The sequence below is a fragment of the Dermacentor silvarum genome, chromosome 11 (genome assembly GCF_013339745.2).
Source record: "Dermacentor silvarum isolate Dsil-2018 chromosome 11, BIME_Dsil_1.4, whole genome shotgun sequence".
NCBI classification, from domain to species: domain Eukaryota; kingdom Metazoa; phylum Arthropoda; class Arachnida; order Ixodida; family Ixodidae; genus Dermacentor; species Dermacentor silvarum.
The window spans coordinates 22,270,155-22,287,893 of record NC_051164.1 but is presented as its reverse complement, the minus strand read 5'-3'; the positions used below and the strand labels follow the sequence as shown (position 1 = coordinate 22,287,893).

General features: G+C 45.0%; 1 protein-coding gene across 1 annotated transcript in view; it reads right to left on the bottom strand.

The window, feature by feature from the left end:
- Positions 1-17,739, bottom strand: part of LOC119432458 (protein aurora borealis) — an 85,570-nt gene that overhangs the window by 33,572 nt on the left and 34,259 nt on the right. The window contains exon 9 of the mRNA XM_049658242.1: positions 17,103-17,165. Within this exon, the coding sequence (XP_049514199.1) occupies positions 17,103-17,165 (63 nt within the window). The remainder of the gene's footprint in view (positions 1-17,102; positions 17,166-17,739) is intronic.

The following is a 17,739-nucleotide window of genomic DNA, read 5'->3' as shown; positions in this document are numbered from 1 at the left end:
AACCAAGTGAAGACCTAGCAGCAACCAAGTTAATACCTAGCAGTAGCAGCCAGTAAGACTTGAGGATTGACACTTTCGCTGTGCCTAAGCTTTGCACGACCGAGTGCAAGCTTGCCCGTTTTTTTTTCATTGAAAGAATCACCGCTGTCAGCAATGACGCCGACTCCACCTCGCCATTGGCTTCGAAGCTCCAAAAGCACGGCGCGTTGCATACTGCCGGTTCCCTAAAGTCAGCTTCGCCTGAATATAGCAGTGTTACGCGGTAAAGCATAGGCAAAGTACTGTGGTGAAGCTTAACATGAGTGGAAATTAAAGGGCAAGGGCAATTTTCACGGGACATATGTATTCCTTAATTATATACGCATGCACCCGCTGTCTCCTGTCACAGCACGTGCACCAATATGCCTAATAAGTGTGCTGGCAGGCCTTCAGAGCTTTCTCGGACGTGCCTGTGGCGATTTGAGCCATAAGGGGCAGTAAAAGGCATGCATTCATTTTTTCGGACTGCTCGAGTTTGACGGACGTTGACTGTATTTGAAATTTCTTTTATAAATCAGTGTGATTTATTGATTCGTATTCGATTTGGGAATTCGCCATTTGAAATTGTCAAACATTTCTTTCTGCTCATATATAAGATAACTACGCTTATTGAAGTAGAGAAATTTGTTCCAAAAGGAAGACTGTTCCAGCTGATTCTGCTGCAGCCATTGTGCAGAGGCACCAGTTCCCGAGAGGACGCATGGGCAGGTAACTTCTACTTAATAACTTTGTCATTCAATAAGAATAAGAATAAGGTGAAGCATTACATTATTTGGCCAGTTGTACCCTTGTGCAATGTTTGTATTCCTTCAAGACGATGTGTGGTGCAATATATTTCTCTTCTCCAATAAAGAAGATTCTACGCGCACCTTGTTCCATAGTGAAATGGTGCAACCCACTCTGGGGGATTGACCATGAATCAGGTGGTGAAAAAAACTTATCAAATTTTCTGTTTGAGAAAAACTAGGCGAAATGAAACTAAAATGCCTACTGTTACAGATGAAATACATGCATATGGTAACATGCCGTTCTTTGTTTCATTACTGTTATTGTCATGGAGCACCAGATTACTGAAAAAGGTTATTTCTCATTTATAGGCTCCACAGTTGACTGGACATCCAGTTGCAAATTGCACTTGGTACATCTGAAACAATGTAAACAAGCGTATTTTTCTTTCTTTTTACCAAGCGGACTCCACGCAAAATTTATATTTCACTTTGTGTCCAAATGTGCAAATATTTTATGCTCAATTTGTAAATGACATTCGGTTGTGATGCACGTTTACATTGCTTTGTGCATGCCATATTTAACGCGACAGCGTTAGAGGCCCCGTGTCGCAGAAAATCCAGCATCGGTGTCCGTGGAAATCATCTCGAACCACCCCGACCACGCAGGCCCTCCGCATGGCGCAGAGGCGTTAGTGAATTGTATTTTTCAACATAAGATGCGTCAGAAAAATCGTAAAGTACGATTTAACCACAGCCTACAGACATGATAGCGTCAGATTATCATTTTTTTTTTGAGTATACAAGAAAACATAATTCTCTTACGCAGATACTCAAACACAACCCCCTTTTCCAGCATTTCTACCACTCATACAGTGGCGCGCCACGGCTGGTTTCTTGCAAAAACACCATCCAGATGGTGCTTGCCTCCTTGGCAGCCGCCGAATCACTTTGGCACCTATTCCTTTAATGTTAAAATTTCTGGCAGCTGTCCTAACATACGAAGTCCCAAGTCCCGCAGAAACTGCATGTTTATACAAGTAGACCTTCATTTGCTCTTGAAAGTACAATAGACTTCATCTGAATCGGTTCCTTGATTATGCTTGCAGACTTGCCAACCTCGAAATGTAAAGATTACTACTGCCGAAGCCAAGGAATACTAAAATTTTATGAAAAAAATACTAATACAGTAAAATCTCGATGATACGATCACGGCTAATACGAATTTCCGGATGATACGAATTTTTCTGTGGTCCCGGCCGAGCCCTATTACTTTGCAACGTGCTAGAGAACGGTTGTTACGAATCGATTTTCAGCCTGCGTCGGTTGATACGAATAAACGCCGCCCCACCGACGGCGGCGAAAGAGAACAGCGCGCAGTCACGCGCTTTCTCTCCTTCTCTTTTGGGGCGGAGGCGCGGCGCCGGACAGCGCGGACTCCGCGACTGGGCGCGAAGAGATTGAAGCGGTGGCGCTTCAAGAAATAAATGCTTTTTACGTACACGTGCCTGAGTTAGTTCACCTCTGACTCTTTAATTTAGCTACAGTCGAATCTCGTTAATTCGAACACGCTTACTTCGAACATACCGCGTACCGACAATGCTCTTAGCAGCGCGCCAAATAACGCGGCGGCGCCTCAGACCGGCATTGCTCCGATACCGCCATAGAGCAAAAGCTCAGGAGAGACCCCTCAATGCCGCGCGCGAAGGAACGGGGGAAAAAAAAAAAGAACCCGCGGCGGAAATTTCCCCCTCTCTCAAATTGCAAGGTCGCCGTTTCTGCATCGCGCCGGAACAAGCGTGTACGTGCCGACTAGTGTGTTCTAGACAACCGTATTCTAGCACACACTAGTGCCGACGTCTCAGCCACGCGGATAAAATGGCAGTGAACCCTTCTCCTCTATTTTCTAAACACATGTTGACCTTGCACGCTGCGGCAGCAGCGCAGAGGGAAGCAGCGGCGGAGGCACAGTCGGGCCAACGAAACTGCCACGCCCGCAAACGCTCGCTTCCCGATAACGGCAGAAAACGAAACTTCAGGGGGCGGCTAAAATAAGCTGGCGCCAGCACGGCGGCGGGCGCGCACGGAGATGTGCGCACGGAGTCGAAGGTGAGAGAGCTACGAGGGAGTTGAGAGGGAGGGCGAGGGGAGCCACCGAAGCGGTGGAGTCGACGCGTCCGCTTCCCTGCCGCCCTCCTCCCTCACCTTCGACGGTCTCCGCGCGCACCCGTGTTAGAGTGACCTAGAATATGGGAGAGTGTCCAAAGCGCCGCGCGAATGCATGGGAGGAGCGAGGACCTTTTTGTGTGAACTCCCGCGCCGCGGCGCTGCTGTACCGGACCCGTGGGCTTTCTCCGCTGCGGAAGCCGCGCCAAGGCGGCGGGCGTCTGCTACGAGCCTGATATTTTGGTTGCTATTAGCCAACATCGCAATAATTTGGGATATATTAAATGCCACGTCACCGCAACGTAATACCGCAGTGACTCACCCCACAGAGAACGCGTTTGCTGGCTGTGAATACGGGTATTTTGTATATTTCCTTCTAGCTCGCTTCGTCCGCGCTTACGCGGCTGTTTGAGTAACGCATTCCGCGCGCTTACTTCATTTAGTTATGCGTGGAATGAGCAACGGGAATGTGCTGAAGAAGAAAATAAGGTGGAGATCGCGATGATAACCAGGAGAACGGGCAGATATGGCTAGCTCATGCTAACGCTTTTACACCCTATCGTTTCCTTTCTTTTATTTCGTGCATTCGAGTTGTTTTACAAGACTGCCTCCCGCGCTCTGCTGTTTCTTTATTAAGGCGTAATCCTTAACTGGCTCTTGGGAAGCGGAATGTGTCCGTCAGCGGGGCCGCGGTATACCAAAAATAAATACTAACCGCGTAACTCTCACGTCTCGTTCACTTGGTATATATCACAAAGTATAGCGTGGAAAGGCACAAATGTGTGACTAAGATGACTGATGGGTCATGGCATTAGTAACTTGACATACTTGCATTCATGTCGCGATTAACGACAACAGTATGACGTGTGGTGCAAACCCGCATTTTTCGTCCAGAAATCCCTCTCGTGGTGTGGGTGTGACGATAAGAACGTGTTGAATGCTAATCTCGATCTCAACGTGTCGAACTTACCCATATATCATGAAGAACTGAGAGCACAGGTAAAGGGTAATAATAGTAATGATAACTTCTGGGGTTTTACATCCAAAAATCACAATTAATATGGCTATGAGAGACGCCGTTTTGAGCGCTCCGGTAATTTCGACCGCCTGGGGTTCTTTAACGTGCACCTATATCTATGTACACGGGTGCTTTATGCATTTCGCCTCCATCGAAATGCAAGCCGCCGTGCCCGGGAATCGAACCCGCGTCCTCGAGCCAACCTGCCAAAGTCACTAAGCTACCACGGCGTGTACGTAAAGGGTACGCGAGAAATATACGGCGGCAAAAAACAAGACAAACCAAAATGAATGAAATGCTAACAGTGCAACATTGTGTACGTACGTCTCATTTCATAATTACGAGTGAACGTCAGAAAACGAACATGACGTTTTACGGATGTGCAACTCTTCTTTCGCCTTCCTGTGTTGCAAGAGCGCAAACACTAAGCGAATTTTAACATGAAAGTAACTTTAGGAATATTTATTACGTATGCTCGCTGATTCGTACACAGCAAATATACTTACTGATAAATATTTACATACTTGTAGTTACGTAATGAAAGAGGCAACTAATCACCAGAACATAAACTTCTCATGTTTTACTGATTGAAGGTAACAATTTTAGTGATATGCAGAATCAATAGCGATATTTGTAGTGCATCGAAGTTTGCAATATTCAAGACGATTTTCCACTCAATATAATGCAAGCACAAACATCATCACGCGCCATGAATGCTTGTTAGTTTATGTAAAAAATCACACGTTAACTATTATATATCATCAGAAGTTATGTTGGTAATTTCAGAGAGGATTCACGGATTAATAAAACAAGGCTATTGCTGCAATAACTTTTACATAAGAAATAAGTGAATAGCTAGGCCAGTAGTAGCTATCTATTCATTTCAATGTAGAAAAATATATATTTGTTCACCCTTTTTTATGTTTATTTACCTATTGGCTGGAATGGTTTTTCTTTCGAATGTCTGAATTTGAAACCAGCTTCGCTCACGGTGAACCTTAAGGTACATCGTGCGCGAAGTTTGTATTGAAGAGTTAGCGTACAGCAAGAATTGTTCGTGTACACCTTCTCATGGCGCTCTGTTCATAATAAAGTATTGTCGAGGCTAAAAAAATTATCAATAAACACATATGCGTATGGCTCTAAATTACTACTAACCATGAGCGAAATGCACGTAGTGGTGAGCGAAGCGGTCACTGCACGCACGTAAGTATTTCACTTGACTGCGCGGGTAATTTACTTTTTTCGTTACTCTTAATCATGCAAGCATGGTGCTATTGCCCACGTACCTATGCGAATAACGTTTCTTTTTTTTTACGTTATTTCCTTGCACGGGCTCACTTAGCGCGTTTATACGCATGCACGCACAGTTACCGTAATACCGTTCCCGAACTCTAGCACCGGAGCTAGGCCGCGCTGATGAGTTTGATACGTTAGTTTTTGCATTATCTTGCTGCCCAAGCACAAAGAAACGCTAAAAGAAGGGTAAGCTGCATGCAGCACCCCACTGTTGAAGTTAAATAGAGTTTAAGTGCTTTGCGTGGAAAGCGAACGCAAAAACTACAGCGCGTAGCAGACGACCCTCGCTTCCCGTGCGCTTCGCGAGCGCGAAAAGCCCACGGGTCCGGAGCAGCAGCGGCGCGGCGCGGCAGTTCACAGAAAAAGGCCCTCGCCGGAGCCGGCGCTTTGGACACTCTCCCATATTCTAGGTCACTCTACCCGTGTGCCGGCGCCGCCCGCTCGCTCCCTGAAGCTTCGTTTTCTGTCGTTATCGGGAAGCGACCGTTAGCCGGCGTGGGCAGTTTCGTGGCCCGCGCTTGCTATGCGCTTGCGCGCCGCGATATTTCACGACTCGCACCGTTCGTGCATCGTGCTATGGTGCACGAATACTTAAAAAATACGTTCTTTTAATTCGAACAAATTTTCGGGCCCCTTCGAGTTCGAATTATCGAGACTCGACAGTAGTTTTTATTGTGTTTGGATGATACGAATTTCGGCTAATACGAATATTTTTCGTGACCCCGTGAGATTCGTATCATCGAGCTTTTACTGTAATTATATCACTACTCAAGATACACACAGCCTACTAAAAAAACGTTCGCCGACTTTGTTTCACAAGGATGTTGCTCTATATTTGCAGCAAAAAATTATTTGCACCACAGAAATACAGAGCTGTTCATGTTTATTCGTAAAATATCCATGCAATGGCAGCCAAAATTTCACCTGCTACTTTAGTGCTGGCGCTGCTGCCAGTAGGTCTGAAAAGTGAGGCTCTGAAAAATCGCTGACCGTCTACGTTTGCATTCTGTTGAGATCAGTTTTGCCCTAAATAGGATGGAATGAAAAATCGTAATGTTATTGGTGCCAATACAACAATTGCAGACAAGCTCTAGAAATCGGGCATTTTATGATAAAATCGGAAAAGTTGGCAGGTATGCATTTGATTAATTCACAATGCATACTTACCCCAGCGAACAAAGAACTAATGAGAGAATGTTGGCTCTGCATTATTTTGACCACCTGGGCAAAGTCCCTTAATGTACACCGAAATGTCAGTATGCAAGTATTTTGCATTCCACTCCTATCCTGATGCAGCAACTGCCGCTAGCAACTGAATCCACGACTGGGTGTTAAGCAGCAGAACGCCATGACCCACCTCCAAGGGTCATCTGGATCAGTTCAGCGTTTCCATAAAGAGGAATCGGACGACAGAATCATTCAGAAAAAAATCATGTTCATTGAGAGCATTTTAAGACATGTCAGAAGATGAGAAGTGTACAGAATACTGTTATGGTAAAAAACAATAGCAAATTCACATGAGAGCCAGAAAAACGTGCACTCGCAGATTAAAACTGAATGCCATCACTAGAAATGTGACGGCACTTTCACAGGAGTGCCAGGGTTGAGTCAAGAAAAGAATAAATGTCACATGATAACATTATGCTAGAAATAAAAAATAAGAAATATCCAAAATGAGGTAACAGACATTTCTAGGCTATATATATTTAGAAAATGAAGACTCGGGGCAAAAAGTAATTCTGACAGGCTTAGATAATTCAGATTCATTGCACACATCAATACGACCACGGTGTAGGCTCCAACAAAGTAAAAACAGCACCTCATCAAATTTGCATGCAAAGATACACATTGAGTTTCAAGAAAGTGGAAGGAAACATCGTAATCACTAAACTCGGCAAGTCTCATATGACCTGAAACATTCAATGGCACAAAAATTGTTGCTGCAGTGCTCATGGCTCGTTTGGCACACTCTAGAAAAGGAAATTCATGACTGAGAAGTAGGAGTGTTCAAACGTTCGAAATTTCAAATATGACTCAAGTAATGCAGGCAAAAAAACAAGGACAGTTGCAGGAAACAAGGGCATACGAATTGAAGTGACACGCAAAAGTGCTATCAAAATTAGCGTTTATGTACATGCACCTGCATATCGCTTCCTATTGAATGCCCTTGTCCGCTCTAGTTTCCTCGCAAGCAGTAAACCCAGCTAACAAAAGTTGATACTCTACGATCAAGTAGTAGTCATTACTAGTATACTCATAATAAAAAAATTTATACAATTCTAAATTTATGAATATTTCCGACCAAATATGCAAGATAAGAACAGTTGGCCACAGAGGAGAGAGAGAGAATAAACATCTTTATTATATAAATGAAGCTTTGGAGAGGCGTCCTCATTCCAGAATGCCTTGAGCTCGGGCCACGTCCTGGGCCCTCGCAATCAGCCGTTTCTGATCTTTGAGGTCGGAGCTGGCCAAGGCTCTCTCCCAAAGCTCGTTGGTGTGGTAAGGGTTCGGAGGATTGAGTGGTGCCTCTCTGCAACCCCCTACTATGTGCCAGAGGGACCCGGGCTCAGCGCAGAAGCAGCATTGCGGAGAGAATTGTGTAGGGTCTGGTGGGTGGGGGATTGTATTATCCTGTAGAGCTCGGAGGAATCGCTCCTGCTCTCTATGTAGTGACTTATGTGGGGGTGCATATGTTCTGTGGGTTAGCTTGTAGTGTTGTGTGATGTCTTGGTACGAGACTAGAGGGTGCATGCGGCGACAATGTTCGAAGGCGTTGACGAGTAGAAAGGTTCAGTCTTGTTCTTGAGACATTATATTTTATACTCTCAAATCAACGAGAAACATTTTTATTTGTTTCATTATATCGAACAATTTGGTATATCTTGGTATATATAGGTTCAGACTGTTTTAAAGGACATTGAAGCAACAACCAAGGCCATGGACAATGTGAATGTGCGCTTGCATCATCCATGTCCTCCACTGTGCTTGAACGCTCCAACATTTGCAAGGCCAGTTCTGGTCATCATCATCAGCCTATATTTATGTCTACTGCAGGACGAAAGCCTCTCCCTGTGATCTCCAATTACCCCTGTCTTGCGCCTGCGAATTTCCTAACTTCATCACTCCACCTAGTTTTCTGCCGTCCCTGACTGAGCTTCCCTTCTCTTTGTATCCATTCTGTAACCCTAATGATCCACCTGTTATCCATCCGACGCATAACATGGCCTGCCCAGCTCCACTTTTTCCGCTTAATGTCAACTAGAAGAGAAATTGATGGAGTTGGTAGCAGTCGACGATGTAAACAGTGTAAAGGATGTAAAACAAGAGAAAACCTCTCTCAACTTGTCCTACTATCTCGCATTTCTGTTTCTTGCACTTTATGTCAACGTGTTCAGTTTCTTAAAGGGATACGGACACAAAAGTTGGCGGGTGTTTTTTTGCGTCGGAACAAAAGTTGAACTGTTGAAAATGACGAATACAACAAGCTGCTTTGAAAAAAAGAACGAGAAACATTTTTTTTTTTCGATTTTCTGTTGCATCTTGCCTCCAAGCGGCCGCTGGCAGAAGCTGACATTTTGCCTTATAACACCCAGCTGTGCGCGCGCGGTCAAGGTCGGCTACAGCCGTCGCAGTGTTGCCGGAGGTGTCGGTCCCTTGCAGCATTTGTTTAACTCCTTTCGGCGATCTTTGCACGTGGTCCGTCTGAAACATTCTCCCTGTCGGTGCTCCACGCAGATGGTGCGGCTTAGATGCGCCTTTCCGCGGTCGTCGTTCGGTATTGACGCGTTTGTTGCGGCGGATGGAAATGCCCAGACATTGCTGTTATAAACGCATCATCGCACACGTTTCCCAGAGACGAGAAGGTGCGTAAACTTTGGATACCTGCCTGTCAGCCATCACGCCCAGCCTGGAGACCACTAAAAAATTACTGCATTTACGCGGACCACTTCATCGACGATGATTATGTGACCAGCCCAGCTGTGCTGAAAAGCTTCGGCATGCCGCTCAAAAGGCAATGCCTAAAGCCTGACGCTGTGCCGTCGGTCTTCTCACGAAAACGCGAGGCAGAAATGATCAGCGGCACGTTTGAAAAAAGGAGGCTAAAAGATGTCAGTACTGTTTTCGTTCACTTGCAGCCTTCTTGAGCAGTGCGAGGGCGAGGCTGGGGCGAGATGCCCAAGGCAGGGCACGAAGGCCATAATGTCTTTAAATATGTTGGCAAAGCATAGTAAAACAATACAAGGCTAGCGGGGCAGACACACACACAGACAGGTGCTGCCATCTGTCGGGTGGCTGGCGAAGTGGTCATGAGAGTCTTGGAGGTACTGATACCTCACAGCAGTTGCTGACGCCGACGGCATGAACTACTATTCAGTCATCCACGCAGCGCTGAAGTACCCCACGGGCCGCAGCTGCCTCGCCTGCGTGCGCTCTTGAAAAAGCAAGTTTACAGAGCAAATTACAAATAATTCTTGCACAAGTGTCTGATGCGGAGCGAAATCTTCGCACGCTATGGTTTGCAAAAACCTGACCGGCACTTCCATGGCCGCCTGCTCTTCTTCGTCGCTTGACGCGGAAGGCTCGTAACCGCAAGTACTAGTATTGCCAAGTTGAAATGGTCCTCGTCTTCAGACAAGCACCAGACATGACCAGAACTCGAATCCATGCTCGCGACATCGGCATCGGCGCGCTTTGAATGACCGCGGCCGGCCGGCTGGCTATCTGACGGTGTCGACGAACGCCTGCCAATGCCCGAGGGTCGGGCGGCGAGGCGCGCACTCACAAGAACGCCAAAAATAAAGCGATCGGCTCAAAAATGAGCTAAGTGACTGCTTCTTTTCGGCGTAATCACACACTGCGGATTCATTTTCAGGATTTTCGCAAAATCTTCAGATTTTGTGTTCGTATCCTTTTAAAGGGACACTAAAGGGAAATACTAAACAAATTTTCGGTGCAGGAGAAGTTTTCAAAATTTGCTAGGCCCGAGTCCTGGATTTCTTTAGAATGTACTTTAGCTCTTTACCATGAGCACTGAGGGAAAAGAAAATTCATTGTGGGGTCCCAAAGCTACACGATCGGCTATGACACTGTAGTGGACGGCTCCGGATGAACCCTCTAATGCCGAACCATAGTTTCGGTTCAAGGAAAATGAAAGCAACTTGTTGACCTTTATTTTTTTTTTCCATGGAGAGTACAGTGCTCTGCGATTCAAACTTGATACTCTGAACACATGGCTGCCAGAACTTGTTGGGGCTTGGGAACTGGGGAAACCGAGCTGATGCATTGGGGTATACAATGAGGGCGAGACTGTTTGCGATTCATGGGGGCTGCATTTGCCCCGTCAGCGCTCACTGGTGGCGCAACAAGCGCTGACCGCCATGTGGCCCAAGTATCGCATTTGAATTGCCGAGCACTGAACATTTGTGCCAACATTACTCGAGCGAAACTTCATTAGTGTAGTATTTAATTAGCCACTGGGTTTGCTGAAATATCCATTACTGAAAACTTGCTCCAGCAAGCAAATATTGCCACTACAGGCTATGTGTTCTGTTTTCTGTGCTTAAATCAGACTTACAAGTTATCAAAACTGGTAAAGCATAAACAATATGTTCATTTCACAGGGTTTAACTTTTACTACCTAAGCTTTTATAAAGCGCCCAAGTGTAGTACGAGAGTTTTTATGCATTCCACCCCCATCGAAATGCTGCTCCCACAGTCTGGAACAGAAGCCGCAACCTCGTGCTGAGCAGTGCAATGCAACAGCCACGTAGCCAACATGGCTGGTAGCTAGCTTACAAGGCCCGAGTAGATGCTATAAATATCAATGACATCATAGCACAGGAACTTCAGGTAAGCATAGCCATGTGTTATTGTTTGTTTGTTTGCCTTCATGTATTTTATTGCTTCCAACTTTCCTCTCATGGTTAAGAGTGGCTGATGCACTATTACAGAAGCACAATCTACTAATACAGCTTGACTCAATATTAGTCTTTAGTCTTCCTTTAGGACATCTGCTACGAATCCAGATCAACTCGAAATATTTTTCCATACCTGCAAACACCGCTTGAAGAAGCTAAGCTTCGAGAGGCAATGCTGATGCACATTTTTTGTAGCCAATTTGTAGAAACAACAAGTTTTTTCTCGTACGATGAAATCCAGATTGGGTGCCTCAATTTATGCAAAATATATTTCCTTTTGAGGAACAGAGACACGACCAGCATTCAACATGATGATTGAAGCAAGTTTTCCTCTTAATCTTCATGCTCAATATGAAATTATTATTTGAACACCCCTACTGAGAAAAGTCAGATGTTGAAACTGCAGCACACCAATTCGCAGAACACAAGGGGCAATAAAGAATTCCCACCAAGCCTTTAACAGAGTAAAACACAACTAAAAACTTGTAAAAATAGATAAAGTTGTATGCCATGATCTGTGGCCAGCATGACTAAAATTTGATAATATAAAACTAAGCCTACTCATAAAAGCAAAAAAAAAACTATAAACACTGCTCTGCTGCATGCAAGCTAGCCTGTCCAACTATGGTTGCGACAGACTTCTGACGTCGCAAGCCTGCCACAGTTCCAAAATAATCTAGTATACCAAAGCTTTCAGATGTGAAAACCTGCGACCCAAAATGAAACTGAACTTGCTCATGAGAGAAGGGTAGAACAGCGCAAAAAACACGAGACAACAAGAAACATAGACGCCTGCTGTCTCATGTTTTTGGCGCTTTTAATTAACTATGAAAAAAAAAAACAAAAAACCGGCGAGCCTACAAACCTTCACTCTTGTGGCCACAGCCTACCTTATATGAACTTTTCAACCAGTGTCAAAGACATTTCCGAAAGAGACATGCCTCACGAGCTGCTGCATTCCACTGCAGATGTAATGCAGAAACAACTGCTGGTGGTATCATCAACAGACTCGAACGCAAGTACCTGGCAGATATGGTATTCGTTAGGCCATTTAAACATATCCAGTGCTTTCAGTTACAGATGTTTACATAATGCTGGGGTATACCTATATAGCCTTACATGTAGTTCAACTCAATCTGCTGGCAATTCGAAACCAGAGTATAGGACACTGTGCGATATTCCACAAGCAAGCTTCTCTGCATGCAAGGACTGCCCCAACCAGAACGACAGATATCACAATTGCATTGTGGATGACTATAAAGGTTGTTGCTTATGTGCTTACCTAGGAAAGAAGGAAGGACTGAAACGTGGCATAAACCTTCATGATTGCATCTTTTGTTTTTCGGTGAGAAGCCCACCATCCTGGATGGGCCAAGCAAAGCAACGCAGAGAAGCACACTCTCGGTAGTATTTCACGCAATGTTGAACACATCCAACTGCAGGCACTGCACCAGCAGAAAGCACTGTCGCATGACATGACTGAATGTGCCCCGAAGACAAGGAACAGATGAGTGTCACGCCACAGCATCGCACTTCAGGAATTTTGAAGACAAGCCAAGCACAAAAGTAGCACTGGAGGATACGTGCTTACTCATCCAAGTTTGAAGTAAATTGCAAACATGTTCGTACCCACAGTTCTCTCTCTTCCACATGTCCGTTACATCACACTGAGGGAAGAACATCACTGCATGCCGTCATGCCAACAAACTTGACTGCAGACTCCTGACGGCAGTGTAAAAAAAGTCATTTTTTTGAGAGACTAAAGTGTGACCATCGTCATAGAGCTTCACGCTGTCTTGACCCGCTGGAGGAAGGGCTGAGCTGCATGCAGTCCGACCGGTCACCAGCTGTCAGCACCGACATGTCTCCAGCACCCCCATTGGTCGCTACGCTCTCATCAGTGTGGTCACTGCGGTCATCCTCGTCTGCACAAAAAGGCCACCACAAAATGCTGACTGACTGATTCATTTGTAAGATCGTAAGCGACACTGGGGCTATGACAGACGTCATGAGGGGCTTGAGATTCGTTTTGCACGGTTTTTAACAACCTTTATAGAAAAAATTCAAGGGTTTTCATGGACTTTCAAAGCCCTGAGAAAGCATATTTGAGGGCCCATGAGGTCTGACAGCTTGAACACACTGCGTTTTACAACGGGCAAAAGATCTTTTAATAGCAAGCGGACCGATATAACAAGACAATGCTATTTTCACATAAACCTTCACCACCCACCACAAACAAGATGGCCATTTAGCTACAAACATAGCAATCGAATTGGACTGGGTTGACTCTTGGCTAGCATAAACCTCGTGGTCAAATACACAAATAAACATACCCAAGCTTAGCTGAAAGCAAAATTCAAGCATTGTGTGAAACCTGAGGGCTTTCAAGGCCTTGAAAATGGCAGTTTCACATTTAAGGGTGTTTTAAAAGGTTTTTAAAGGACGGCAGGAAATTAGGTGGGGGAATCAATATAGAAAATTAGCAAGCCCAAGTTGGAATCAGCTAGCACAAAACCGGGGTAATTGGAAATCGCTAACCTTCGTCCTGCCAGTGGACATAAAAATAGGCTGATGATGATGATGGAAGGGTTTCAAGGACCACTACGAGCTCCGATTCAAACTTTCAGGAGCTCTTTAACATACACCCAAACTTATGTACACCAATGCTTTTGCACACACCCTTCGAAATACTGCCACTGCAGAAGGCAACCGAGCTTGTAACCTTGTGCTCGGCTACAAAAAGCCACAGCCCCAGGGCCACTGCTGCAGGCACTTTTTGGTCGAATTTCACCACCGATACAAAGATGCCCATCCAAAGGAAATGCAGCCTCATGCAACCGAGTTGCATTTGTTGCCATGTGCTAACTATTATAGCTCTTTGAAATGCACATTGTCTCTGTATGCATTTCCCAAAGCAGTGATGGGCCATCAATATCAACAGGAGACCCTTTGCTGGCCTGACCGAGGCATCATACTTGTTTCTTTCACACACACTTGACTGCAAGTTATTTTTTTTTACCGATATCAGCGTGTATGCTGATAATGAATATTGAATATCATCATCATCAGCCTATATTTTATGTACACTGCAGGACAAAGGCCTCTCCCTGCGATCTCCAATCGCAGAGAGAGGCCTTGAATATTGAATATAACAAAGGTATTTATGTGGTCTGATGTGAAATTATTATAACAAGGGTCGACTGAAATTGGTAGGGAAATCACCTGGGACCGCAGAGCACTTAGTGCTACGCTGCTGGAGTAGTATAGTTTATGTGTTTGTTCGCCACGAGCAAGCCAGAGTGTCCCCAAGCTCTTAACATGCACTGCTATTTATAGCACTAACTGGCAACAGACTACTGATCGGGGCGATCCTATAGAGCTTTTTCCGTGACTTTTTCAGCAACACAGGTTTCGATTCACAGTTGTCATCAGGCCGCGTGGCCATGACTTTGTATGCACAGTATGCACAGTATCTACAATATATTTTATATTTGACATTCGTTATAAGCATATGTAGTGTCGTCAAAGCCATCCATCATCATCATCATCATATTTCTAATCCCTGCCACAGATCTTGGTAAGTCTGCTCATGAGCCACTAGCAAAAAGCATGCGCTTTCGCTGTATGCAGGGCTGGAATGTTGCAGCTTGCATTTGTTACACATGCTGAGATCGGCAAGACATGTTTCATATTTAGCTTGTTATCAGATAAGTCCTTATATCCATTATGCTCTACGTCAAGGTTCAGCTGTATATTCACACCTTACTGCCTGTTATCGTCAGCCCTCTTACTCCTTTCCCCCATTCTCTTGAATCAGAGTACCAGCAGTCCAGTAGAGTCACCTTGGGACAAGTTCTCTGCATTTCCTCAAATCAATCTTCTCTCTATATATTTCAAGATATGCCACAGCCTATACAAATAATTGTTGATGGTATCTAACATATCAGAAGAGCACAGGGTCCACAAGAGATGCCTTAGTGGAGAGATTTGGAGTAACTATGACCACCAGGCATTGTTTTGTGTGCAGAAGCGCTTTGGCATTACGTTTCTATTGGCCCCAAGCAAATGCAGAGTGATATTCAGTCTAAAGTGATTGAGTTGCATTTTACAGTTTTTTAAAATTCAGTTGTGTGACAGGTTAATAGTGGCATTTAGAATAAAGACATCGGACAGTTCAAGCAATGAAATCTACGTGTGCAGCACAAGTGAAAACTATAACACGAGCTTGACAATGTGAACTACAAGCAATGCGAGTGCAAACACAGCACAAATGGTTTCCAGCAGAACGTATGGACACGGACAGAAAGGGACGACGACATACACTGGACTAGCAACTGAATGTTTATTCTTGGCTTCCCACACCTTTTACAGCACAAGACAGCCAATGCTTTTTCCTTTTGTCATGCCGGTTATCCGTCTTTCAGAGCGAAATGTCGTCTTTGCGCAAGTAGTTTTTTTTTCTTTTTCTGTTAGTAGCATCGATAGTGTACTGATGCATGATTGCACGCTTCTGTCAATGACCATGGCTTCTAAAATTTCGCGCGTCAGCTTTTCTTTACTGTTTTGTAAAACCTGTATGTCGTAAAGTTGTACGGTGCAACATGCACCGTACAACTTTTTGTGCAAACCATTTGTGCTATGTGCAACCAACGAGCTCAGGCAAACACTATTCTGAAGTGCACGCAGGACACGCAAACGATCATGCAAGAAAAGTCCACTAGATCTATTCAACGCATCCCTGGGACACCTACCGTATTTTTTGGTGTACAAATCGCATCCTCATATAAGTCGCATCCCCCTAAAAACAGCCACTTTTGCAGAAAAGTTAATATATAAGTCGCATCTTTGTATAAGACGCACATGTTTCGCACGTGTTCGCATGCGCGTATCCTCATGGTGAAACACCGTACTTACCCAATTCTGACACGTTCTCCTACTTTGCACCGCTGATGTACCGGAGATTTTGGCCACCCATAAGATGAAGCAGCCGATATCAAAGGTGAGCTAGGAGCAATATCTGGCGAGCCTCTCGCTCGCCGAACAATTGCTTGCGCTTTCATTATCGCTCTCAGTGGGCCAGCGCCGTGCTTTTGTCAGTGGCTGTCAGCACGGCAAGGCAGGAGCGCAAATTGATCACCTACTCAGTGATGTGGGAGCCAGAAGAAACGTTCAGAAAGCAAAGTGCTTGCGCGGTCTCACACCATCGGCAATATATAATGGAGGAAAGGCCAAAATCGTGTCGCGTTTCGACACGTACAACCTATTTCGCGCCATCTAGGCACAGGTACGTAGAATGCAAGCTTGTGCGCGTTGGCAAGCAGGCGTACTCTGCATGCTGCCATGTAACACCTACCACGTTCAGTAAGTTCCATATACAGTAGAACCTTGTTGATACGATTCTGCGTAATACGTTCTTCGGGACGATGCGCTTTTTTTTTCCCGGCCAACGCCCACCCATAGGGTTACATGATCGCGTTTCTACCTGAAATTGGATGATATGACTTCAAACTGGTATTTCTGAAACTCGTAGCTTTAAATTCAAGTGTACTAGATTCCAACAACCCACGACCCACGTACTAGATCCCAACGACCCACGAACAACCTGTTAAGGGCCGGCGAGACTGGTGGAAAAACGGACGCTGCGTGCCAGCGGTGGCTAAACGTGCGCCACAGAAGTGCCGCAAAGCAGGTTTTTCGTGCCGTGGGAGGGATCGGTCGTGGACCGATTTAAATTGCCGTGCGCCCGGTGGCAAACGAGCCGCGAGCAAGGCAGACCAATGAGAGCTGCCCTTCGGTGATGTACGCACGGGAAACTGGTGTCATGCGGACCCAGTTTTATACTTCGCTTTAAAAAAGAGGGAGAGAAGAAAATAATACAACAACTGCACTAAAACCCACACAAGTGCTGCCCTGCTTGGCCAAGCATTTGCTCACCAGTGGAGGGAAGGGATTCCTCGGGCTCGGGTAGTTTCAGGTTCCGTTTCTGCTGAGGTGTCCCTGCACGTGCAAGGAAACGAGATGCAAAAGCTTTAATAGGCTCCCTTTGTGCAGTGCTACCAACCACAAGCTAAAAAAATTTCTTGCACCACTATATGGCCCCTTAATGTGCAAGCACCCCTACACCTTTTCAGTTCATTTTAAAGAAGGCAGTAGGCAAATATACAGTAATAAAATCAGTTAAAATTGTTTACAACACATCCAGTCAGTTTTGAAATAGCTGGCCCTAAATAGGCCTAGCTTCCCATTTGTATTAATTAAATAATTTTATGAATAATTATGAAGATCCGATGTACCTCTTTGGATATATGTCAAGTGAAGCTTTTGTGAAGCAATTGATTAAATGCTATACAACTAGGTGCAATGAATACAGTAGTGCTTAATTTCACTCGATGCAACATGCAATACCATGCAGTGTTAATTGTTATGCACTACACCATTCAAAATATATGCCAAAATGCAAACACCAATCTAGGCAGATGCACACTGCGAGATGTCGATGCGACGATGTTATGAAGACAAGAAACAGGCAGTTTTGCATGAAGGGTGAAGCACTGATGAAGACAGTGATGGT